Source organism: Mytilus galloprovincialis, chromosome 8, assembly GCF_965363235.1.
Source record: "Mytilus galloprovincialis chromosome 8, xbMytGall1.hap1.1, whole genome shotgun sequence".
NCBI classification, from domain to species: Eukaryota; Metazoa; Mollusca; class Bivalvia; order Mytilida; family Mytilidae; genus Mytilus; species Mytilus galloprovincialis.
In genome coordinates, this window is record NC_134845.1 from 12,569,527 (window position 1) to 12,597,330 (window position 27,804).

Sequence of the window (27,804 nt, forward strand, 5' to 3'; positions counted from 1 at the left end):
TCTTAAAGTTATTTTTTTTTTTAGTTTATGAAAGACCATTTTAATGATCATAATATGCTGTTTTACATTTAGAAAAGTATGAGAAATAATCTGTTCTCCAATGAGGTAGTACTTCAAACATGAGTTTCTAAAAAAAATGCTGTAAATAAATTTAAGGATGTTTGCTTGTCATGTTTTGGAATTTTTGTCACATTTCGAAATCCTCTGGTTTTATCCATTTAAATGCCTTAAAAAAAAATTCCCATGGACCCCCATTTTTCTTTTTATAAATCTTTTACATGTATAATTATAAGTCATTTGTCAAAATGTTTGTAAGTCTTATAAAATTTTATTTATTTTTTAATAGTTTTTGAGAACTTTAACTGGTCAATGATAAAGCTATGAAAAGTCAAGAGAGAACATTTTCCTGCCAAAATTCCAATGGCTAATCTCGAAAACAAGCACATTGACCCCTATATTTTTTTTGCTTTTTTTATTCCTCAATTAATAACCCATCAATATATACTAGTGTTATGGAAAGCTATTTATTTTGAAACTGAGCAGCGAACTTCCTTAAGGAGAAGTAGAACAAAACCAATGAAACAGCAACCCAACAATTAGAGGTCATGACGGTATTTCTATGCAAGTTTTCATGCAATTGTAATAAAACAAGAATAATACATAATAGAAGAACATATTTCAAGTTGGCCCATATCATCTAATGTTCTCAAAACTTGGTATAAAAATATTCATAAACAACCATGTTTGTCCACTAAGGAAGGAGAACATTATACTTTCTATAAATATGTTTCTACATGCAAATGTCAATAAATACGTATTACAAATCTTTTCATGCTTTTTAAACGAATAACATCTATATTAAAAGACAAACATATCTAAAACTAGAAATAGTCACAATAGGTATTCATGCTTTTAAGATGTCCCAGTCCCTTTATATAGTGAAGGAAGTTTGTTTGGAATGGTCCATTTTACACATTTACAGGTCTGTACAATCATATTTTAGAGTAAGACAAAAGTACTATGTTAAGTATAATAGTTTACGGACTGAAATCGAAAAGACCCATTCAGTCATCCCAAATAAAATACTGTGGATTCCTTTAATTTTCATTGATACCAATATTCTTAGATTGAAGTAAAACTTTTTTGAATTCGTAGATATTTAATTTCATGGTTTTGCAAAAGTCTGGGCACAACCCTTTAAAAAATTTGTTCATCGTTGAACATTTAAATTTTGACTAAAGTTGTACCTAAGAAATCCATGAAAATTGGTATCTCACGAGAAATAACAAATCCACAGTATATAATACCACTAACAATGTGTTCTTTCTGGTACAAATACCACTGAAATAACCAAAGGATTACTGTTATCATTTATGCTGTTAATCAATTATCATGCACAAATGTATATAACAACTTTTTTGAAACTGGCAAATGGATGGTGGATGTCAATCATTTATTATTTCAATGTCTTAAAGATTATGATGATGATGGATGTTTAATATCAAGCAACAAATATAACATGCATATTTGAGGATAATAATGTTGTATGTTCACGTAAAATAAATCTAACTTCATTTTATATGTGCTGTCAAATTTTTTTGTCATGCTAGCTCACAAAATTACAGTCAGCAGGAACATATGTGACCATAATATTGACATAAAAAGCTCATCAGTCTATCCTTGTAATACTAAAAGCTGCGTACTTTGTAAGAAGTAGTTAATACCAAGTCTTTGACTGACCCTGTAGTGGATGGAATATCAAGTGTACTTTACTTGAGGGAGACAGGCTACCCAAACATCATCAAAGATAATTTTTAGGTAAAAACTTTTAAACAAACCAGCTGTCTTACACTACAAAAACATGTAAATTGGTAGCTCTGAGTTCAAAGGAAGACATGTGGACCATACTTGATGATAGAATGTTATTCAGATTTCCTTATCAATTTTAACATCCTACATTGACAATCTTACTTTCATATTTCAAAAATACTTCTTCATCTTTAATAAAAAATAAATCAGCTTCATAAATTTTTTTGGGTATATTTCAATATTATTTTAAGATATAGACAAATATTTCTAGCATAATAAATGTTCTTTTCTTTAATTTCTCTGACTCTTTATGTATAAAGGTCACTGGAATCTTCAGAACTTCTTTGATGGGCAATTTGTATGTTTTCCCTTTGATCTTACTGGCTTATATTGTTTAAGATATTAATCTGGACAAATGTTTCATGCATCTAAATCCTGAAAATTAAAACCATGATGATATCCACACAAACAATAGTTTAAGATTCAAATAAAAAGCAAATCAAGCTGTTTGTACATTCATAAAATAATTTCTGGTCATTTCTAATTTTTAACATTAATTTAAACTAGTACCTTACCCCAATGGGATTTCTGTACAGAGCTCTAACACCAGAAGATGGAAATGACATTGCTATAACTCTCTCTGTAAAGTAAAGTATTTTACGCAATATTTCTTTATGCAATAGTTTTTTTATACAACAAAACAAAATTTTAAATCTACCAGTTAATAATTAGAACTAATCTAGAAAATAACTGGGAGGGGGGTACATAAAAAGACATATACACTTATCTGAAGGTGGTAAAGATAGTCAGAACGTACATATTACAGTTAAGCATATTTATTCTTATCAACATCGAGGGGCCACACCATCTTGAAAGTAAAGTTAGGAGAGAATTTTTCTCTATGTTGAAAGCCTTTTTTTGACACTGAGATGAAGAACAGCAGTATAAAAAGAGCTGTTCTTTTACTTCTGTATAATAATGTGAAGGTAGTGATGTAGAGTCATGAATTGATACATAATATAATATATATCCTTTTATTTAAAAAAAAAGAAGCTATTATTTACCTGTTATATAACAAAGATCAAGATCAAATCCTTCCTTAACATATCTACGTTTGTTTTGTGATATAATTCTTCTTGTTACTTTCTTAAATCGTCTAAAATCTGAATACATGATGTATATACTCCGAACAATTCGTATAATTCTGACAGATCTTCCTGCAACACCAAGTCTACAAAAAAATTTCAACATTTGAATTTATTTATGTATGTATTACTCAAGAATTATTGTTTTAATGTTGAAAAACGAGAGTTGTTCTTTTAATTGGTTGATTTTTTTGGGTAGTTGGATTGTTTTCTCATTGGTTTTAATTTCTTTTATTTATTTATACAGTATCATTGTGTGTATTTTTTTTATATAGATTTTCAAGCCAAATTTCAATAATGACAAATTTACAACTTTTTAAAATTGACAAAATTGTATGAGAAATTTCAAAACTCAATAACTACTATTAAGAACATATTATCCCCTTGTAAACTTGGCAAGATATTGGATGCTACATTACCTCTATAGTAATATATTCTTGAAACATGTTAAACAGCAAATACAAGATTTATCTGATAACTTCATTAAAATTCAACACAAACAAATTGCTGAGGATTAAAGACTCACTGCAATCGAAAGCACAGAAATCAGAATACAAATAAATCAAATTGCTTGTAAGCACTGAAAGGTAAAGATTGCTTTAATTTATCAGTGGGAAGTTAAAAATTAAGATTGCATGGATTAAGTTGATTCAACTACAATTATGGACAAAGGAAGATAACTCCAATTTTAAAGATTACTTAAACAATGACATCATTGATATTTTTAGAACAGATATTAGATTCCTGCACCTTGCACAAGTTATGTACTTTTCTTGACAATTATAACAGCAAATTGTAACTTGAATATCTGAGCAAATATTTCATTGATAAATTTCTGGAAATATTCATAGATAGGATGTTTAGAATGTTATGATCAATGCACTATAATTGTGTATCTCAAAAGTAGTGATAAACTTTGTAAGATTTAGATATCAACTCAGTACCATAGGGGTTTGCTTGCATTTCATGATGAGTTTTTTACAAGTTGTAATCATTCAGTGTAGTCACATAGTGTGGTGTTTCTATATTGTGGATGACTTAGTCTGTGATGCCATAACAATATGTATTTCACCGTGCATCCATCAACATATCTTACCTGCCATAGTCACTGAGAGCCCAATCAATAATAAAGGTAACAAACACGATAATCTTACCTGCCGTAGTCACTGAGAGCCCAATCAATAATAAAGGTAACAAACACGATAATCTTACCTGCCATAGTCACTGAGAGCCCAATCAATAATAAAGGTAACAAACACGATAATCTTACCTGCCATAGTCACTGAGAGCCCAATCAATAATAAAGGTAACAAACACGATAATCTTACCTGCCATAGTCACTGAGAGCCCAATCAATAATAAAGGTAACAAACACGATAATCTTACCTGCCATAGTCACTGAGAGCCCAATCAATAATAAAGGTAACAAACACGATAATCTTACCTGCCATAGTCACTGAGAGCCCAATCAATAATAAAGGTAACAAACACGATAATCTTACCTGCCGTAGTCACTGAGAGCCCAATCAATAATAAAGGTAACAAACACGATATTCTTACCTGCCGTAGTCACTGAGAGCCCAATCAATAATAAAGGTAACAAACACGATAATCTTACCTGCCGTAGTCACTGAGAGCCCAATCAATAATAAAGGTAACAAACACGATAATCTTACCTGCCGTAGTCACTGAGAGCCCAATCAATAATAAAGGTAACAAACACGATAATCTTACCTGCCATAGTCACTGAGAGCCCAATCAATAATAAAGGTAACAAACACGATAATCTTACCTGCCATAGTCACTGAGTGTCCAATCAATAATAAAGGTAACAAACACGATAATCTTACCTGCCATAGTCACTGAGAGCCCAATCAATAATAAAGGTAACAAACACGATAATCTTACCTGCCATAGTCACTGAGTGCCCAATCAATAATAAAGGTAACAAACACGATAATCTTACCTGCCATAGTCACTGAGAGCCCAATCAATAATAAAGGTAACAAACACGATAATCTTACCTGCCATAGTCACTGAGAGCCCAATCAATAATAAAGGTAAGAAACACGATAATCTTACCTGCCATAGTCACTGAGTGCCCAATCAATAATAAAGGTAACAAACACGATAATCTTACCTGCCATAGTCACTGAGAGCCCAATCAATAATAAAGGTAACAAACACGATAATCTTACCTGCCATAGTCACTAAGAGCCCAATCAATAATAAAGGTAACAAACACGATAATCTTACCTGCCATAGTCACTAAGAGCCCAATCAATAAAGGTAACAAACACGATAATCTTACCTGCCATAGTCACTGAGAGCCCAATCAATAATAAAGGTAACAAACACGATAATCTTACCTGCCACAGTGACTGAGAGCCCAATCAATAATAAAGGTAACAAACACGATAATCTTACCTGCCATAGTGACTGAGTGCCCAATCAATAATAAAGGTAACAAACAAGATAATCTTACCTGCCGTAGTCACTGAGAACCCAATCAATAATAAAGGTAACAAACAAGATAATCTTACCTGCCGTAGTCACTGAGAACCCAATCAATAATAAAGGTAACAAACACGATAATCTTACCTGCCATAGTCACTGAGAGCCCAATCAATAATAAAGGTAACAAACACGATAATCTTACCTGCCATAGTCACTGAGTGCCCAATCAATAATAAAGGTAACAAACATGATAATCTTACCTGCCATAGTCACTGAGAGCCCAATCAATAATAAAGGTAACAAACACGATAATCTTACCTGCCATAGTCACTGAGAGCCCAATCAATAATAAAGGTTACAAACACGATAATCTTACCTGCCACAGTCACTGAGAGCCCAATCAATAATAAAGGTAACAAACACGATAATCTTACCTGTCATAGTCACTGAGAGCCCAATCAATAATAAAGGTTACAAACACGATAATCTTACCTGCCACAGTCACTGAGAGCCCAATCAATAATAAAGGTAACAAACACGATAATCTTACCTGCCATAGTCACTGAGAGCCCAATCAATAATAAAGGTAACAAACACGATAATCTTACCTGCCATAGTCACTGAGAGCCCAATCAATAATAAAGGTTACAAACACGATAATCTTACCTGCCACAGTCACTGAGAGCCCAATCAATAATAAAGGTAACAAACATGATAATCTTACCTGCCACAGTCACTGAGAGCCCAATCAATAATAAAGGTTACAAACACGATAATCTTACCTGCCACAGTCACTGAGAGCCCAATCAATAATAAAGGTAACAAACACGATAATCTTACCTGCCACAGTCACTGAGAGCCCAATCAATAATAAAGGTAACAAACACGATAATCTTACCTGCCGTAGTCACTGAGTGCCCAATCAATAATAAAGGTAACAAACACGATAATCTTACCTGCCATAGTCACTAAGAGCCCAATCAATAATAAAGGTAACAAACACGATAATCTTACCTGCCATAGTCACTGAGAGCCCAATCAATAATAAAGGTTACAAACACGATAATCTTACCTGCCACAGTCACTGAGAGCCCAATCAATAATAAAGGTTACAAACACGATAATCTTACCTGCCACAGTCACTGAGAGCCCAATCAATAATAAAGGTAACAAACACGATAATCTTACCTGCCATAGTCACTGAGTGCCCAATCAATAATAAAGGTAACAAACACGATAATCTTACCTGCCGTAGTCACTGAGAGCCCAATCAATAATAAAGGTAACAAACACGATAATCTTACCTGCCGTAGTCACTGAGAGCCCAATCAATAATAAAGGTAACAAACACGATAATCTTACCTGCCGTAGTCACTGAGAGCCCAATCAATAATAAAGGTAACAAACACGATAATCTTACCTGCCGTAGTCACTGAGAGCCCAATCAATAATAAAGGTAACAAACATGATAATCTTACCTGCCATAGTCACTGAGAGCCCAATCAATAATAAAGGTAACAAACATGATAATCTTACCTGCCATAGTCACTGAGAGCCCAATCAATAATAAAGGTAACAAACACGATAATCTTACCTGCCATAGTCACTGAGAGCCCAATCAATAATAAAGGTAACAAACACGATAATCTTACCTGCCATAGTCACTGAGTGCCCAATCAATAATAAAGGTAACAAACATGATAATCTTACCTGCCATAGTCACTGAGAGCCCAATCAATAATAAAGGTAACAAACACGATAATCTTACCTGCCATAGTCACTGAGAGCCCAATCAATAATAAAGGTTACAAACACGATAATCTTACCTGCCACAGTCACTGAGAGCCCAATCAATAATAAAGGTAACAAACACGATAATCTTACCTGTCATAGTCACTGAGAGCCCAATCAATAATAAAGGTTACAAACACGATAATCTTACCTGCCACAGTCACTGAGAGCCCAATCAATAATAAAGGTAACAAACACGATAATCTTACCTGCCATAGTCACTGAGAGCCCAATCAATAATAAAGGTAACAAACACGATAATCTTACCTGCCATAGTCACTGAGAGCCCAATCAATAATAAAGGTTACAAACACGATAATCTTACCTGCCACAGTCACTGAGAGCCCAATCAATAATAAAGGTAACAAACATGATAATCTTACCTGCCACAGTCACTGAGAGCCCAATCAATAATAAAGGTTACAAACACGATAATCTTACCTGCCACAGTCACTGAGAGCCCAATCAATAATAAAGGTAACAAACACGATAATCTTACCTGCCACAGTCACTGAGAGCCCAATCAATAATAAAGGTAACAAACACGATAATCTTACCTGCCATAGTCACTAAGAGCCCAATCAATAATAAAGGTAACAAACACGATAATCTTACCTGCCATAGTCACTGAGAGCCCAATCAATAATAAAGGTTACAAACACGATAATCTTACCTGCCACAGTCACTGAGAGCCCAATCAATAATAAAGGTTACAAACACGATAATCTTACCTGCCACAGTCACTGAGAGCCCAATCAATAATAAAGGTAACAAACACGATAATCTTACCTGCCATAGTCACTGAGTGCCCAATCAATAATAAAGGTAACAAACACGATAATCTTACCTGCCGTAGTCACTGAGAGCCCAATCAATAATAAAGGTAACAAACACGATAATCTTACCTGCCGTAGTCACTGAGAGCCCAATCAATAATAAAGGTAACAAACACGATAATCTTACCTGCCGTAGTCACTGAGAGCCCAATCAATAATAAAGGTAACAAACACGATAATCTTACCTGCCGTAGTCACTGAGAGCCCAATCAATAATAAAGGTAACAAACATGATAATCTTACCTGCCATAGTCACTGAGAGCCCAATCAATAATAAAGGTAACAAACATGATAATCTTACCTGCCATAGTCACTGAGAGCCCAATCAATAATAAAGGTAACAAACACGATAATCTTACCTGCCATAGTCACTGAGAGCCCAATCAATAATAAAGGTAACAAACACGATAATCTTACCTGCCATGGTCACTGAGAGCCCAATCAATAATAAAGGTAACAAACACGATAATCTTACCTGCCGTAGTCACTGAGAGCCCAATCAATAATAAAGGTAACAAACACGATAATCTTACCTGCCGTAGTCACTGAGTGCCCAATCAATAATAAAGGTAACAAACACGATAATCTTACCTGCCATAGTCACTGAGAGCCCAATCAATAATAAAGGTAACAAACACGATAATCTTACCTGCCATAGTCACTGAGAGCCCAATCAATAATAAAGGTTACAAACACGATAATCTTACCTGCCACAGTCACTGAGAGCCCAATCAATAATAAAGGTAACAAACACGATAATCTTACCTGCCACAGTCACTGAGAGCCCAATCAATAATAAAGGTAACAAACACGATAATCTTACCTGAGAGCCCAATCAATAATAAAGGTTACAAACACGATAATCTTACCTGCCATAGTCACTGAGAGCCCAATCAATAATAAAGGTTACAAACACGATAATCTTACCTGCCATAGTCACTGAGAGCCCAATCAATAATAAAGGTAACAAACACGATAATCTTACCTGCCGTAGTCACTGAGAGCCCAATCAATAATAAAGGTAACAAACATGATAATCTTACCTGCCATAGTCACTGAGAGCCCAATCAATAATAAAGGTAACAAACACGATAATCTTACCTGCCATAGTCACTGAGAGCCCAATCAATAATAAAGGTAACAAACACGATAATCTTACCTGCCATAGTCACTGAGAGCCCAATCAATAATAAAGGTAACAAACACGATAATCTTACCTGCCGTAGTCACTGAGAGCCCAATCAATAATAAAGGTAACAAACACGATAATCTTACCTGCCGTAGTCACTGAGAGCCCAATCAATAATAAAGGTAACAAACACGATAATCTTACCTGCCGTAGTCACTGAGTGCCCAATCAATAATAAAGGTAACAAACACAATAATCTTACCTGCCATAGTCACTGAGAGCCCAATCAATAATAAAGGTAACTAACACGATAATCTTACCTGCCATAGTCACTGAGAGCCCAATCAATAATAAAGGTTACAAACACGATAATCTTACCTGCCACAGTCACTGAGAGCCCAATCAATAATAAAGGTAACAAACACGATAATCTTACCTGCCACAGTCACTGAGAGCCCAATCAATAATAAAGGTAACAAACACGATAATCTTACCTGAGAGCCCAATCAATAATAAAGGTTACAAACACGATAATCTTACCTGCCATAGTCACTGAGAGCCCAATCAATAATAAAGGTTACAAACACGATAATCTTACCTGCCATAGTCACTGAGAGCCCAATCAATAATAAAGGTTACAAACACGATAATCTTACCTGCCATAGTCACTGAGAGCCCAATCAATAATAAAGGTTACAAACACGATAATCTTACCTGCCATAGTCACCGAGAGCCCAATCAATAATAAAGGTAACAAACATGATAATCTTACCTGCCATAGTCACTGAGAGCCCAATCAATAATAAAGGTAACAAACACGATAATCTTACCTGCCATAGTCACTGAGAGCCCAATCAATAATAAAGGTAACAAACACGATAATCTTACCTGCCATAGTCACTGAGAGCCCAATCAATAATAAAGGTAACAAACACGATAATCTTACCTGCCATAGTCACTGAGTGCCCAATCAATAATAAAGGTAACAAACATGATAATCTTACCTGCCATAGTCACTGAGAGCCCAATCAATAATAAAGGTAACAAACACGATAATCTTACCTGCCATAGTCACTGAGAGCCCAATCAATAATAAAGGTAACAAACACGATAATCTTACCTGCCATAATCACTGAGAGCCCAATCAATAATAAAGGTAACAAACATGATAATCTTACCTGCCATAGTCACTGAGAGCCCAATCAATAATAAAGGTAACAAACACGATAATCTTACCTGCCATAGTCACTGAGAGCCCAATCAATAATAAAGGTAACAAACACGATAATCTTACCTGCCATAGTCACTGAGAGCCCAATCAATAATAAAGGTAACAAACACGATAATCTTACCTGCCATAGTCACTGAGAGCCCAATCAATAATAAAGGTAACAAACACGATAATCTTACCTGCCATAGTCACTGAGAGCCCAATCAATAATAAAGGTAACAAACACGATAATCATATCAAGTACATCTGCCCAGTGGTGGAAAAATCTCTCTCTACAAACACAAAAATCTAATTTCATTTTTGTTCATGTTTAAAGGTTTGAACTTATGCATTATTTTACAATGATTGCAAATGAGATTTATATTCCTTCCCTAAGCCTATATCACCATGCTCTGTCGCTCCGTAATTCTCGTATCAAGGCTTCAAAACGAGACCAGGCATTATCAGCAACGTCACAATGTGAGAGGAGAAGTTATCAGCAATGACACAATGTGAGAGGAGACGTTATCAAACTTGCTTTTCTCAAGCGTAAAACTGTCTAAGGGAGAGGGAAAAGACCAATAATAGAAAGATAAACAGATAATCTGGGTTTCTTTGTATATATAATTAATATCATAAAATATCAGTTGTTCGACACAATATGAAACTGTTTAGCTCGTTCCCTGCGCTTACTCGCCAAAAAGGTTCACATTGTGGCTCGCGGCTGATATTTTACGATATCAATGTGTAGAAAACCTGATAATCTATACTTATGCATCATTAATTTGAATATGTACTTTGTAGACTTCATATTTTGTTCTAACACTTTTTAAAACTAGCTTTCATCAGTAACTATGATTATTCTTGGAATGATACTTTGTATATTTTGTCTTTAAGTAACATGTTTTTGGTGCTAGGTACCAATCTATTGACCTAAGCCATTTCCAATTGATTTTTACTGTTCCTTCTAATGTTGTGCTATAGCTCTTACACCATTGTCCTATATTCATGATATTAGGAGAAGGCTTGAGCACTCACAAACATATTTTATAACCATGCCATATTCTGTATGTGCATGTCCAAAGACTGTGGTGTTTCAATGGTTGTTGATGGTTGCTGTCTGTTCTTTCTGTTTTTTATTTGCTGTTTAGGTCGGAAATCAGGCCATTCAAATTTTTTTAACATTGTTTAACATTTTATCTGTTTTGTAGCTAGCTAGCCTATTCAGAATGAATTTTGTTCATGGTAGAGGACCAACAATTGCTTATGTCCACATCATTTGAACTCTGCTGGATAGTTGTGTAATTACCAACCATGCATGCTCATGTATAGATCTACAATACACAAATACAGGTATCTTAGTTACTATCTTACCCTTTATAAAATATTCTCAGAAAAATTTCTATCACAAAATAAGTTATAATACATCTAGATGTAATTTCTAATTCGTCATGGAAATGTGTCTCGGGACCTGATGCCATATCCACGATAACAATGGTAAAGTCTGCTAAAATCAACATAATAGTAAACAAACGAAACCAGACGTTCTCCATCACAGAACCAATCCTAAATCTCATTCTCCTGAAAAAGATCAACAAAGAACCATTTAAATATAAAGAAAGATAAATCAATAAGATTGGTATATGTACAAAGATTAGCTTTATAGTGTTGAACAACAGCATAATCAAAATCAAAGGGGCTCAACATATGGAGAATTCCCTTGCAACCAAAAACATGTACATCTGTACATGTAACAGTTTGCTCTGATACCATTGATATTTCTTTTTAATTTGTGTTTGACACATTTCTCTGATTTTAATGGATGTATAAATACTTAATTCTTAAGTAATTAGAAACCCCAAAACACAATCTTTCATCAGAATGGAAAGTGTTTGATATTTATATTGAAGAAAACTACCTATACATGTACATATTGAAAAAAACTACATATGTATGTGCCTGTCCCAAGTCAGGAACCTGTAATTCAGTGGTTGTCGTTTGTTTATTTGTTACATATTTTTTTTCGTTCATTTTTTTTACATAAATAAGGCCATTAGTTTTCTCGTTTGAATTGTTTTACAGTGTCTTATCGGGGCCTTTTATAGCTGACTATGCGGTATGGGCTTTGCTCATTGTTGAAGGCTGTACTGTGACATATAGTTGTTAATGTCTGTGTCATTTTGGTCTTTTGTGGATAGTTGTCTCATTGGCAATCATACCACATCTTCTTTTTTATATATACATGTACAGGGAAATGGAAAATGGCAACATCTGGTTTAAGATTGGTGTGACAAAGCAACAATTTTCAATCTTTCAAAAAAGTAATAAAAATATTTACAATAATCATGATAATGTTAAAATAACATGAATAAATTACTTGTCCAAGAAAAGTTTTTCTTGTTTATCATGTATATAACTGGCTAAAAAATTTGGTTAACAATTATAATCAATTTCATGCTCATAAACAATACTTTAGATTGCATGATGATAATGAAAAAAGAAAAAATGTTTATAAATCTAACAGTATACTGCAGTCTTAAACAAAAATGTACATGTTTGCACTGAGATCATCATATAAATTAATTATATAACAAACCCAATTTTTGTCTGAGGAAAGTCAAAATAGGCTGGATCATCTTCATCATGGTGTATAAACTTGTCTGTAGGGACTTGTCCTTCTAAATCTTGCTCTACTTCTTTACCCATCACTATAAATATGTCTCCATCTTCTTCTGTAGACTCATTCGGACTATCATTTCCATAACCATTGGCCTCTTTTTCATTTTTATAATCTGCTTCATCTATGTTTACAGTCACTTTATTTTCTCCAGTTGTTTCACTGTAAATTAAATATAATTATATATTGACAATTGATTGTTGTAGATTTTTTTATTCTTGTACCAGTGAACTAAACAATGCTTAATCTGATCACAAACTGCAAAAAAAAAATTTTTTTAACAATAAAAAGAAATGATTTAATTACATTTCCTTTGAATCATCATTTTAGTTGAAAAGATTTTTTTGGCTCAAAGCAGTTGCTGAAACAGGGTTTTCACTAAAGCGAGACCACAAGTCCGGGTCCAAAGATGCATCAAGATTGTATCACAAAAGTTCAAAAGTAATGTATTACATAGCAATAAAAATGTATCTTCTAACATTTTGTCTAGATGTTGATCATGAACTAGCCATGACAAAAAATAACAGAGTCCCTGGACTTGCCTTAAAAAATCCTTAGTAAGAACCCTGTAAAAGTTCTATTTTTATATGTATTGAAAGAGTTTGATATTCATGCAACCTTCTTACATTACAATAATAGTAAAGGGAGATAAATCTAACATTGAAATATTTTGCACTAACATATGCATAAAACAATGTAAAAGGTAATTATATAAACATTTGTATATGCACATGTATATATGCATATGTATTCAAAATTTTCTGGCCATCAATTAAAATTTTTTGCTAAATTGGGTCTCAAAGTTGAGAACAAAATTCCCTCTCAAAATCCAGCTGAATAAAAAATGGCTTGAGAGTTGTGACGTCAAACTAAAGCTAAAAATAAAATAGCCTTTCAAGATGTCATAATATTATTTGGACTACTAAATTGAATGAAAAATAATATTTCTAGTTTAACCAGATGCTCTGCAGGGCGCAGCTTTATACGACCGCAGAGGTTGAACCCTGAGGTTGGGGAAAGTATGGACACAACATTCAAGCTGGATTCAGCTCTAAATTTGGATTGTGATTAAATAGTTGACACAGCATAGGTTTCTGACACAGAATGAATGTGGTCATAATGTAAAATATTTTTTTTGCCTTTGAGCAATTCACTTTGCTGTTGAACATTAATCCTCTCAAAAAAATATTTGAAGAAATTTTCTTTTTATTTATGAAATCTGAAATGAGAAAAATTTGCCCCCCCTTTTTTTCACATCCCCCTTTCCCTTTTTCCAAAACTGATCTCAATTCAAATTTCTAATGGAGTTTGCAACAATAACTACTCATTCAAATACATCATAAAATATTGAAATGTAAAAAAAGTGTTTGTTATCACTGAATGGTAAAGATTGTTTTAATTTATCAGTTGGAAGAAAGGCCAAGATTTTTTAATTTGTTGGTTTACGGATCCGCGGACCCGATTTTGCCGATTTCCAGAATAAAAATAAAATTGACTTTTCATGCTTTTTTATTCCGGCCGACCTTAACAAATGCATTATCCTTGAAAAATAATTAAAATAATCTTTTTTTATGAAATGAAATGCTTTAATCACTAACAAAAATGATAACACTTTCTGTAGTGAAAAAATAAAACTTCCAGTTTACATTTCTAAAAATAGACAAATCAATTATAAATGACCTTGAAATGTTGTTTGTGCAAATAATTTTGCGAAACAAAACCTGTGTTTAAAACCAACTACACAATAAGTTCGTTTCCCTTATTTGTCATCCGTTAGATGCATCATCTGATAGAAATAGACTTGTCCAAATGTGCAAGCATTAGCCTTTCAAAAAAGGCTAGTCGACTCTTAGCTGATGAAAATGGAAAGTGCTCTCGCTTTGTAGATTTATTCATTTACTAGAATAGCCACGTGCATCAATCAACAAATTTTACCACACACGTGAGGTCACACGTTATGAAGTAGTATATATCGTTTAACGTTGTTGTTTACGAAACTCCGGAAGATTCGACTATTTATAGATAAAAGTTACCTGTGTACCAATATCATGAATATGTATGATTAATGACCAGGCAAAATCTAATTGCTAAAATAGAGAGGACAAATCCGATACTCTACAGGATTGAAGGACATTTACTAGGTTTGGATTGTCCTAACCAATCAATAAACTTTGATTATTCACGTCTCGTAATATCTTCCAATCAGGTAGCAAGAAAAATTCACGCACTAACTGTCCATCGTTCAATTCTTAATATCGACTCCTAGGAGTCGATAACTAGGAGTCGATAATTAAATAATCATTTTGAATTTTTTTGTTTCATAGATAATAAAAAATATAGTCCATTTGTATAAATAAACAGGAATGCATGACAACAGATTAACCCGATATTCCAGTGGACAAGTCTATTACGTTTTTGACACGTGTGTTGAAACTTATTTTCGTACGACGTTTTTACATTTTTAGCGGGGCTAATAGCAGGGCCGTAACTAGGGTTCGAATTCAGGGGAGGCAGGGGTTTGAGGGCCGCCAATTGAGCTCCCTTTGATTTTTTTTCTCTCAGTCATTGGCTCAACATTACCCGTTTCCCTTCGATTTCCTTACTTTAAGAAACACCAGTATTGCTTGAACCTGGAAGCAACTTTTATGCAAAAACAAGCTGAGATTGCTGTTCGGGGTGAGCCAAAGCTAGCTCCGTCTTGAAGGCTGTACTTTGACCTATAATTGTTAACATTAAATACATTGTGATCGTGGATTTTTTTCTCAAATGATATGGCTAAAATTACCCGTTTTCCTTCGATTTCCTTACTTTAAGAAAGATCAGTTTTGGCTTGCTGGATCCTTGGAGCAACTTTCATTCATACAAATATTATCTGTATTTTCTGTATTTAAAAATATTTTTTTTTAGAAACTGGCAAGTTCAAAAAACATATAAAGCAAGATTATAAAATGCAAGATATTTTTTTTTAACAAGGATCTTGAATTTCAATATTGTTGAAAGCTGAACAGACATGTATATAACTACAACCAGGGACTTTCTATGCTAGTCTAGTACAATGTATATACTTAGTATAGAAAGTCCCTGCTACAACGAATGGGAGTGTTTACCTACTAAGGCATTGACCGTAATGTTCTAGTACGATCGGGAAACTTAAAAAAAACGATCCAACAGCCGGTAACGAATTTCCGATATCTTATAAGATTCACAACACAAAAGGAACTTCCTCTGCTTAAATAATTGAGCCCTAAATAAATGTGAAAAGTTAAGTTTTTATTCAAAATTATCGAAAGCAAAGTTTCATATGTGTTCTCATACGAATCTGACCCCCTCAATACTGAAAAACAGACGGAGGTCAACGTGACGAAACAAAAATAAAACAAATACTGAAAAGGTTTACTTTCGATCAAAAATCCGAAAAATGACAGACATATCACATATCATGATAACACTGTTAAAACTGTTAACTTGTGTTGTTTATAATATAAATTCAAGTTCTTCGTGTACATATTGTCAATATTTTATTTTTTTACTTCAAAAAAAATTTTGTGTAGAAAATTCAGGGCAGTTGCCTCCCCTGCCTCATAGGTAGTTACGGCCCTGAATAGCTTAACTCAAGATTTTGATCATTATTCGAATTTATTCTAGTACGGCATACGTTTTACCGCTTGCAAAACCTTTATCTTAATAATGTATCAATCATTTATTCAGATCCACTTTCGACTCGTCGTAAATATGCGTGATATATTTGCCACTGGAACACGGGAGCAATCAATTTATTAGTTGCATAAAGTGATGCATAATCATTAGTTCTCAACTGATAATTGTCTTAAACAGTTTTCCAGTTTTGGTAAAAAAAAATTATCTATATTTTAATATTTTTAAACGAAAATTTTAGAATTTCTTTCCGCATTTTTCTCTTTGAATTCTTTTTGTTTGAATGATCAATAATAATATAGTTATATAGTAGTCTACATCAGTGGTTACATTGAATGCAGCCAAACTAGGTGGAGTTGATTCTCAAGTTATTGTCTTTCTGATCTGTTTTGTAAATTAAAGGTCAAGTTTTTTAATGACATCTACAACTGCAAATGGCACAACAGATGTGTTAAAATCAGCCATGTGCATGATGTGACTTATTTGAAGATTCATGTAACATTTGTTGTTGTTAAGAGATCTTATTCAAGGTTCGGATATCCCTTGAACCATTTATTTAGATGGTTTTTAAACGTATAGATGCGCGAAACTCTCACTATATACACTATGCATAGGATATATATATTTTTTATTTCGACTAAACGAGGCTGTAAATTTATACATCCGAGCAGCTAAACGGCCGCACCCAATTATAGCAAAGATATGCTGTCAGACGTGAGAAGTCCAGACATGTGAGTATTTCTATATCCTGTCCAATCAATCCTTTTGTTTTTGAAAAAAGATTTTAAATGTATACATTAATACAACAGGAACCGAAAGACACATATAATTCAAAACACTAAGAGTCAACATACATATTTTTGTTAAAGCTAGAAGCCTATAAAGAATAAAAAGCCCAAAACTGCAACAAGAATAAATAATACAGTCAGTGAGTTTTGAGACAAGTGGTTGGTTGCAAAATTTCACTAGCTCTTTATTAATTTCGATATGTGAAATTATAGACAGTTTAATATAAATCAGTGTAAGAAAAACACTTCATTGTAAAACTAACTGAATTTTCATCTCGTCCATATACTAGTTCATTATAAATAAGAAGATGCGATATGAGATATGAGTGCTACCGAGACAACTATCCAGGCAACAAAGTCACAGTGTATAAATACATTTTTGTCTGCCGTCGCACTGCCTTTGAAAAATTAGCAAGGAAATATAACGTTATATCCCGAAACGTCTTAATTTTTAGCGCAATTTGTGAGGCTTACGGAAGGGATTTAGTAAACAATATCATATTGCTCGATTTTTCTCAAAAACAAGTACGGTGACAAATATTTTTCAAAATGTTATGACGTCCCATTTTTTTCAAAGAATAACATATCTTACTTTGGCCAAATCGACATGTACACCGTTAGAAATATTTTAATAAATTAAAAATGTGCATTTCAAATGTTCATTTTTTGCCGTTGTATGGGTCCATCATAACGTTTTTGGCTTTATTTGAGTAAGAGTTAAATGCTTTAAATGGTAAAGTTATATTTTTCTAACCATCTTGAATTATTTTTTTCTTTTAGTTGAGCCCATTATATAAGTATATGTTGATTAAAAATCATATTTAATTTTTTTAAATAAAAAACGTTTTTTACTCCAAAATTGCAAAAATGTTCAATTTTCAGCAGTATTTTTTGAAAAAACGAAATAGACGACTAAAATTTTTTTTTGGCAAAATTTGATTCTTTGTTAATTGAAGAATGAAATATCTTAAAGGGAAAAAATTCTCACCGTCAAAAATAAACTGTTGGATATGCCCTTAATTCATTTGTAATTTCGTCTTTGTCCGTGCACCCCCCTTTTTGTACGGGAAATTATTAGAATGTCATGCGATGTTTTATATGACAGCTGAGCAATAAAATTTCATCGAACTAAAATCTAAGAAATGATGACAAAATAGCATAACAAACATATTGTCAGAAAGGTGAAATATATATTTAGTTTGCTTTTTTTCTGTCTTGAAAGATATTTTTTTTCTTTTTATTCCCGACCGACCGACCCGACTTTTTCATGGGGAAAATCCGTAAACCAGCAAATTAAAAAACCCTGGCCTTATTCTTCGGTAATATCATTGTCATTGATGATTCAATTTCCCGCGCTTTTTACGTAAAGATGACGAAAAGCTCCGAGAGACACAAGAAAATGGAGAGCACGTGGAACTCCACGGCAACACTTCCGGTAATAACAATGTCGGATTCCACCATCAGTCAGGGGATTTACTGAAATAAGTGATTTTTAAATCACTTATTTGAGTAGCAAATTCGAGGTTTTGTCACAAATTGGGATTTTGTAGTTTTTTCAAAATTTTAAACACATAGGTTTAAATAACATCTTTTAATTAGTAAGATTAAAAAATATGAACTTTTTGCTTCTTTTAAGTAGCAAGTTTTATGCCTTTGATGCTTTCATTTACCTGAAAATTTTATTTTAGTTGAAAAAATGCTATAATAATGGCTTTACATAATGAACTGATACTTTCTTCAAAGATTTTTCACAGCAGTGGGAGTATTTTTCCTGTGAAGTTCAAGGTTTCATCTTTCAGATTATGTAATAAAATTCTACTGTTCGTGATAAAAAATTCACTGTTCGGGGGTGTTGAAATTAGTGGGGGTTATTAAAAGAATGATACTTAAAGAAGTGATTTTTGGGAAGGAAATTGAGGTCTGATACTTAAACAAGTGATTTTTATGTCATTATCCTAGATTCAGTACAAGGTCATCACCTGAAATGACCTGGTCATCCTAGACAACACAGATGTTGGTTCTGATAAGTTTAGAAACATTATTAGTCCCTGGATCATCAGTATTCTATATTTAAAGCTACACTAATATTAAATCACTTCTTCTAGTGATTAATTTGTACTACTTAAATAGGTGATTATTAAAGAAAGACAACTCTAACTTCCAACCGTTATGGAAATAATGTTACTTGAATCAGTGATTTAGAAAATCACTTGTTTAAGTAAGTCCCCTGACTGACCATACAAAATAATCTTGGATCATGTGAAGGTCAGGATTATACAGTGCAAACACAATAAAAGGTAGGACAGTAGTTGATTTTTGGAATGATATTTGATTCTGCTAATTGAAAAACATGATCTTTAGAAAAGGCAGTCGATATTTATGAAAATTTTGACGAAAAACATAGTACCAATTTTAAGTGACGGCGACTATAAGGAAGGTCGTGACGTCTTATGCAACCAACAAGACTGTCAAGGAACATGCACGATAAAAGTTTCCAAATTCCAGCATCCAGAAGTGATTTCAGGAAATACTCATTTTTCCGGAGAACGATCAGGGATTGAAATGCTCTCCCTCCTGGGGTAGCATCAGCACCTTCAGTCGAGGCCTTTAAAGCCTCGCTGACAAAGCTGAACTAAATTATCAAATTGGGGGGTGGGGGAGGGGGTCTGTATGCGCACCAAAGTCATGGCATAATAATCAGCTTGTTGATTGTGGCCATTATCAGGCAGAAGCAGAAGCACAAGCCTATTGCCTTTGTAACAAGAATGTGTCCATAGTACACGGATGCCCCACTCGCACTATCATTTTCTATGTTCAGTGGACCGTGAAAATTGGGGTTAAACCTTTAATTTGGAATTAAAATTAGAAAAATCATATCATAGGGAACATGTGTACTAAGTTTCAAGTTGATGTAACTTTAACTTCATCAAAAACTTTAACCTGAACTTCGCACTATCATTTTCTATGTTCAGTGGACCACGAAATTGGGGTAAAAACTATAATTTGGCATTAAAATTAGAAAGATCATATCATGGGGAACATGTGTACTAAGTTTCAAGTTGATTGGACTTCAACTTCTTCAAAAACTACCTTGACCAAAAACTTTAACCTGAAGCGAACAGACGCACAGACGGACGAACGAACAGAGGCACAGACCAGAAAACATAATGCCCTCTACTATCATAGGTGGGGCATAAAAATCATTGTTTTGATTAAAATTGTGGACAAAATTGCTCTTTTAAAATTTCAATTTAGCCATTTAGGAGCCTCCTTCTTCTTCTTCTTTAGGTTTCTAGCGATCCTTCAATTATTGAAGATTATTCGCCGGGCGTCGACTATAAAATTTATAATTTACACTAATTTAGCAACAAAAAATCAAAAATAACAAAATCAAAAAATCAACATAACGTATGTACATTTGAAAAAAAATAAATTGTGATAAAACTATATACATTTGATAACAGAATAGTTAGGGATAGAATATGGGGATGAGAGCAGATTCTGAGATCATACTCTTGAATCCCTCTACTGTACTGCATGATACTATTTGTTGTGGCAGATGATTCCAATTTATAACTGTTCGTGGATAAAATGAATATTTATAACTGTCTTTAGATGTTTGTATTTGCCTAAATGAGTGTGGATTGCTATGTCTGGTTCTATTGTCAAGTGGGATCAAAAGATTATGTGTAGGAACTGCAACAATTTCATGAATAATTTTGTAAAAGAAAACAAGTCTGTATCGTAAACGCCTAATTTCGAGTGGGTACCAATTTAGGTCTGTCATCATTTCAGTAACTGAGCTGGTGTTATGGAAGCGGTTGCATGAGAAGCGTGCATGGGGGAAATCCCCCACAAATAGTGACAGTTGGCAGGTATGCTGGTGCACTAGTTTCAGATTGAATTTTGTGGTGTAAACACAGCCATTTTTAGTCTTACTTTACTTATAGTTATACATTTTTTTGTAGTTCAGGTATAATTTGAGGAACTGATGAATTTATTTTTAAACTATTAGATATTACGCATTGAGTGTCTTCTTCAAAAGTAAACTGAAAAAGAAAAACAAAATTCTTTCTAGTGAAGAAAAATACCTGTTCATCATCAGCTTTACATCAGATTAATTTTAAAAGTAAACAACTATCAAATAAGTTCTTCTGTTTTTCAAAGGGATGTAACTCAGTAAAATAAATACATAAAATTAAGTATCACTGATCCCGAACATATTTGCGATAGTCTAAAACATGGAAGTTGCCAAAGTGTAAAATTGACATATTTACAGTCATTTCCTTTCAACGACTGAGTCTACCAAAATTGATATTTGAATCCATATAGAATCTTATCAGCATATAAAAACTGATTTTATTTTGAAACAGTATTTACACAGAAAAGTTGTATGAAATCCTTGAGCGTCCGGCGACAATGCTTAATGATACTTTGCCACTGTCTTGAACTCAAATTCCGCAATACTGTTATATAAATATAGATAAATTACCTTATCTCCAATCAATTCCATCTTCATGCCTATATCATTTACTGTGTTAAAACCCTAGATTCTACTGACGAGGAAAACCGGTTAACAGTTGTAGTTACATATACCCTAGCCTATAGATACAGATACACTATGCCAGCGAAAGCCGTATTTTAAGTTCAGTCTAGGTGACCGAGTGATCTAGTTTGCTGGACAAAGTGCAGACGTGGTTGTCTCGATATCTTGATAGCATGAGTGCCAATCCCGGCGAAGGAAGAGCAAAAATTTGCTTCCGCAAATTTGCAACTAGCGGCTTCCGAAGTTCGAAGTACAACACAAAGAAATTATATCGAAGAATGCTTCAGATGAAATCCGACCCTAGTTATTGAGTGATTTAAGAGGACATTTTTTCTAGGTCTACTACAGAAGCCAAGTATATGCATCTTGCATGCAACTTGCATCGCTACTTTAGTGTCAACTGTATCTAACTTGAGAGGAAATTACAGATGATGTTTTTTTAGTTGTTATTGGCTTTGAACAACTTAAGCTTTCAGACAAATGCGACATCTCTCAGATCTATACTTAATTTTTTTATGTTTAAACTTAGGTGCCTATTATCAATCTGATGAATTCAGCCCATTTCAACTTAATGTCATAGTTTGTTCTTGGCGTACTGTTACACCGCTGTCCTAGGTAAAGCCTAAGGTGGGTTTGGCGCAATCAAAAATGTTCAACCCCGCCACACAATATGAACTTATGTGAGCCAAAACTGTTCCTGTGAAAAAAGTTCCAGTGGAACTAATATCACAGGAAATATGTTCTGGGAGAACTTTTTTCACAAACAATTTCTATATAATTTGTTCCATCTCTATGAAATAAGTTCCACACTTTACCTGGTGAAATAAGTTCTGGATTTGTGACATTTGTTCCTCACCTGGTGAAATAAGTTCCTTTTCTATGAAATATGTTCCACTGGTTTTAAACGAGTTATCTTATATACTTCAAGCACTTGTCATCAGTGAGTTTAAAGTCATTATAAAAAAAACATGTATTATATTGATAATGTAATAAATAATAAGTGTAAACATTCAATTTGGATCCTGTGGAGTAAATCAAAAGTTTAATAACATTCTCAATTAATAATACTAAAAATGACACTTATGAACCAGGAAAGAGTAGAATAGGAAATAATAATAAAAGTCATTTCAAAAAAAGTATTATAGTTAAAGATGAACATTTGTACTAATTAAGTAATTTGAAAAGGACAATGTAACTGATCAATTATATTAAAAGACATAAAGAAACAAAAGACACACTCTTTTAAAACTGTGCAATGACCATAGCTAAGTACATGTATGAACACCCATGACTGCAGATCAACAGAAAATAAGGAGGTTGAATACCACATAAATGATAAAACATACATTGTAGATACAAATTATGATACATTATCATCGCTTTTATTTCTTATCTTCATCCTACAGTCATGCCTTCAATTGCAAATGTAACCCATGCAAGCATAGTTCAACTATTAAGTGTAACAAGAAAATGTTTTGCTGCGCAATATATGTTATGGTACTTATTTTCTGTGAAATAAATTCAAGCAGAACATTTTCATTGATTCCTGTAAAATACTTTCGTTCAAAACTAATATCACAGGAACTTATTTCACTTTTTTTTCCCCAAATGTTTTTTCCCCCCAAACTCATGGAGCTGTGATTTTTGTTCCGGAACTTATTTCATATTTGGTTAAAAAATTAGTTCCGGAACAAATTTTATAGTGCTGGAACAAATTTTCTGTGATATAAGTTCCGATGGAACATATTTCCTATGATATTTGTTCCGACGGAACAAATGTCACGTCGGAACATTTTTTTTTTTGTTATACATGCATGTACTTACACTGGGCTCTATGGTAGCTGCAGAACCGTAGCTCTTAGGTTCTTATGTTATTTTATGACTTTTTGCGGACTGCGGACAAAATAGATATGCCACTATTGTAATAAATATGTGACAAAAGCCCTTAAATTAAAGGACATAAGAGATACGGTTCCGCAGCTACCATAGAACTCAGCAGTGTAAGTCTCTCGGCTACAATAACGTCGCACGTCAGAATGCATAATGCATTTCGGGAAAAATACAAGATTGACATTTACTGAGTATTCGGATCCTGAGGGTATAAACTGACAGACATACAATACGGTGAGTTTAGTATTGTAATATAAGAAGATGTGCTATGATGAGTGCCAAGTCACACTTTATAAACTGAGTAAACCATTATAGGTCAAAGTACGGTCTTCAACACGTTGCCTTGGCTTACAACGAACAGCAAGCTATAAACGTAAGGGCTCCAAAAATTACTAATGTAAAACCATTCAAACGGGAAAACCAACGGTCTAATCTATTTTTTTGCTTGATAACATTTTATCTATAATTGCTTATTCTATTTAGTATTTATATATTCAAAAATACTGACATTTGAGTTCCTTTATTAATTTGACGCTTGTGATAATTTTGCAATGCTATCTATTTTGGGATCAACTGGAGTATACGGAACTATTTGTTCCGTATAGTTGTCGTTTCTCGTTTTTTTAATTTTATATAAATTAGACCGTTGGTTTTCCCGTTTGAATGGTTTTACACTAGTCATTTTGGGGCCCTTTATAGCTTGTTGTTCGGTGTGAGCCAAGGCTCCGTGTTGAAGGCCGTAAATTGACCTATAATGGTTTACTTTTTTAAATTATTATTTGGATGAAGAGTTGTCTCATTGGCACTCACACCACATCTTCCTATATCTAAATAAATGCCATCTTTCATCTTTCATCACAACGCCCTGTTAATTAGGGCATTATAAATACATTACAAACTAACTGCTATAAAAATTGTGTGGAAATACAGAAACGACACACATATATGAAATCTATAGAAATATTGAGGTATATATTTAACTGTCTATGGATATAGTGCCATAAATTTGGGAGATGTTCTATTCAAATTTGCCTATGAATGATTAAAAAAAAACCATTTTAGCTAATCTTATGCAATTTTGTTAGTTTATCAATTCAGGTAAATCCAACTTTAGAATACAAAAACAACCCGCAATGTTGATACACATGTAGAAACAACCGGATTAATGATTTAGCGTACATAATTCAGTTTATATAAAATAGTCGGTTAATGTATTCATTGTATTAAATACATAGACCATGGAATGCTTGTTATCTATTCAAAATGCTCAGTTTAGCTTGAAAGTATTCGTTTGTACTTAATAACTAGTGACACGGAGAACACTTTAATAAGACGCTCTATTTCTTTATATGTGTATTTCTCTTATATTTTTGTTTCCTTTTTCGGAGTTATAATATTGTTTCATCAACTATGAAGGTAAGATAATGTAACGTACCGGTATAGTAGAATTATATGAAGATATTGTCCAGAAAACGAGTGATCCTCACAGTGGCGGTCCCCCTTTTTTTTTACGCATAAAGCATTTGAATGGGGACATATAGTTATAACCACCTTTATCCTTGGTAAGGACCTTTTTTTTTATAAATGGCTAGATCCGCCCCTGCGTCAACTCATTCATATATATTTGCTACTAATGTCTATTTATATCTCGATCAAGGAAAAAGCTTATCTGCTAATGAAATAGGAATAAGTTTTTACATAAGGATTCTGTAAAAGCCATAGCATCCACTGCTGCTGTTTTTATTCAAACTTCTTTCCAAAAACGTTTGCATTGTTCATTACATAAACGTGGGGAATCTACTTGGAATTTACTTGCTTAGTCACCGATCTAAAACTAAACAGAGAGCACAATTTCGTAAGAAGTAGTTGAAGTACTTTCATATTATATTTGTTTTGTAAAGTAATATTCGATGTTATTTTACTCATAATATCACCTGTCTGTGATTCAAACCCTAACAATCTGATATAAATTCTATCGACATTAACGTAAAGTGATTCTTTTCACATAAGTTTTTTTTTGTCCTTATATATTCTTAATCATGCATTTGGTTTTTTTTTCTAATCTTATTCTTTATAAATCAGACTTCAGTTAAGAGATTTGTCATGAAAACCGAATCTCTTAACATAAAGAAAACTAAAAACAAGACGCAGAGATGTATATATAGTTACAATTATATTTTGTCTTTCTACAGATGTTCTCGGCTGCTGACGTGTACTTGAAACGATTGAAGCAAAGACCACCTCCTCCAGGATTTGCACAACTATACAGTACCAAAGACTTTAACAATAGTGCCTTTAAAAATAACGAAAGCACAAATAATGCAAACGGTAAAATTTGGACAAAAGATGAACAGATTCTTTTACAAGCTATCAAAATGTCTGAAAACTGCCCGCCTGCGTCACGACCGATGTCAGAGGCAACCAAAGGATTTTGGGAGCTACTTAATCGAAATTTCTCGGTAACTAGAAACCAACAAGTTAAAAACACATGCAATGATGACAAAAATACAGATAAAGAAACTTTACATCATAATTTATCAAATAATTCAATAGACAATGGAAATATGTGTAAAAATACACATGCAGATACTTACAATGTATCGATAAACAATGATGATCGAAGCATGTGTAAACATACACATGCGGATGCTAACATTTTTTCTATAAACAATGGAAACATGTGTAAACATATGCCTGCAGAAACTGATAATTTATCGATAAACAGCAAAGCCTCGCAGACATATGTTTCTTCGATCAGTATGGGCATGGAACAGTATGGAAATGTCAAACTGGTACTGCATGCGTACAATGACTTTGTAGGCGGAGAACGTTGTGTTGTAAACGTTTTAGAGGATACAGAACTGAATAAGAATTTAGAAGCTAATCTTATATGCTTAGACAATACACATGATATCAGACTTATATTTCGCAACAAACCACGTAACGTATTATCAACACTGGAATTAGCCAGTTGTCGTTTGGATAATTTATCTATGAATGACTTAGAAGATAAACTATCAAAGATGGCTTATGAATAAAAAGAATAAAAACAAAATGTTACTCAAACTTTGTTAATCGATAGCTGTGTACATATCAGTTCTCTTGGAATTTCCTTTGAATTGTTGGATAGCTGTCTCAATGGCAATCATACCACATCTTATTGTGTCTATATTACATATTTAGTTGGTGTTGCCTGTTTTGTTCTCTCGTAAATTTGGAATTGTGCCTGCCATAGCACTAAAATTCCGTACCAGATTTCAATGTAAATTTTTAGGAGATTTTTTTCTTATTTAATTTTCCCCTGGATCGACATATTTCCGACCAACAGCTTTTCAAGTAGATTTTTTTTTTATATATATATGTAAAATATGCAATGAATAGTTTTCAATTTTCAAAGGGGGAGGGGGATATACAGTGTTAATTCTCGCTAATACAACTCTAACGAAGAGGGATTTATAATGTATGTAATCCCAAGATTTTTTTTGAATTGTGGCTTATAATAACATATCTGCTGTCCTTTTGACAAAATAAACTTACTACAAATATACTTGTATAATCATGAACATTTCCCTATCACTTACGATCAACTTTAAGCGTAAGATATTATGTGAAAAGAGTCTCTGGATAATAGGTATACTCTTTTCATAACTCTAAGCCCAGTTTCGGCTGCTGATTGAATAAACTCTACATAGTGGTTAAAAAGTGATTTCGTGGAGCATGTAAGTTCGATATCAAATATCCAAAGGAATATAAAAATATACCTATGTTTTTCAATGATTGTCTTTTCAATATAATGACATTGCAGATGATATGATTGGATTAAGTAGAATGTTTGCAGACGATACATCTATTGGACATACTGCTCCAGATGA

At 33.3% G+C, this 27,804-nt stretch overlaps 1 protein-coding gene and 1 long non-coding RNA gene across 4 annotated transcripts in view; one reads left to right on the plus strand and one right to left on the minus strand.

Annotated features, from left to right (window-relative positions):
* The window catches only part of LOC143085106 (phosphatidylinositol 3,4,5-trisphosphate 3-phosphatase TPTE2-like), a 36,080-nt gene extending 14,413 nt beyond the window's left edge, over window positions 1-21,667 (minus strand). The window contains exons 1-7 of one of the 2 annotated variants that reach the window (XM_076261295.1): window positions 21,588-21,667; window positions 12,974-13,216; window positions 11,752-11,958; window positions 10,578-10,670; window positions 2,874-3,040; window positions 2,385-2,449; window positions 1,315-1,341 (exon numbers count right to left, since the gene is read on the minus strand). In XM_076261295.1, the coding sequence (XP_076117410.1) occupies window positions 1,315-1,341; window positions 2,385-2,449; window positions 2,874-3,040; window positions 10,578-10,670; window positions 11,752-11,958; window positions 12,974-13,216; window positions 21,588-21,598 (813 nt within the window). In that variant the 5' untranslated portion in view covers window positions 21,599-21,667. The remainder of the gene's footprint in view (window positions 1-1,314; window positions 1,342-2,384; window positions 2,450-2,873; window positions 3,041-10,577; window positions 10,671-11,751; window positions 11,959-12,973; window positions 13,217-21,587) is intronic. The other variant, XM_076261296.1, reaches the window with a different exon arrangement.
* Window positions 21,668-24,002: 2,335 nt separating this feature from the next.
* LOC143085112 (uncharacterized) lies at window positions 24,003-26,987 on the plus strand. 2 transcript variants are annotated; one of them, XR_012981243.1, is made up of 2 exons: window positions 24,003-24,166; window positions 26,125-26,987. It is a non-coding gene; the product is annotated as an uncharacterized LOC143085112 (long non-coding RNA). The 2 variants fall into 2 exon arrangements; XR_012981244.1 differs by lacking the exon at window positions 24,003-24,166 and adding an exon at window positions 25,320-25,348.
* Window positions 26,988-27,804: the final 817 nt, after the last annotated feature.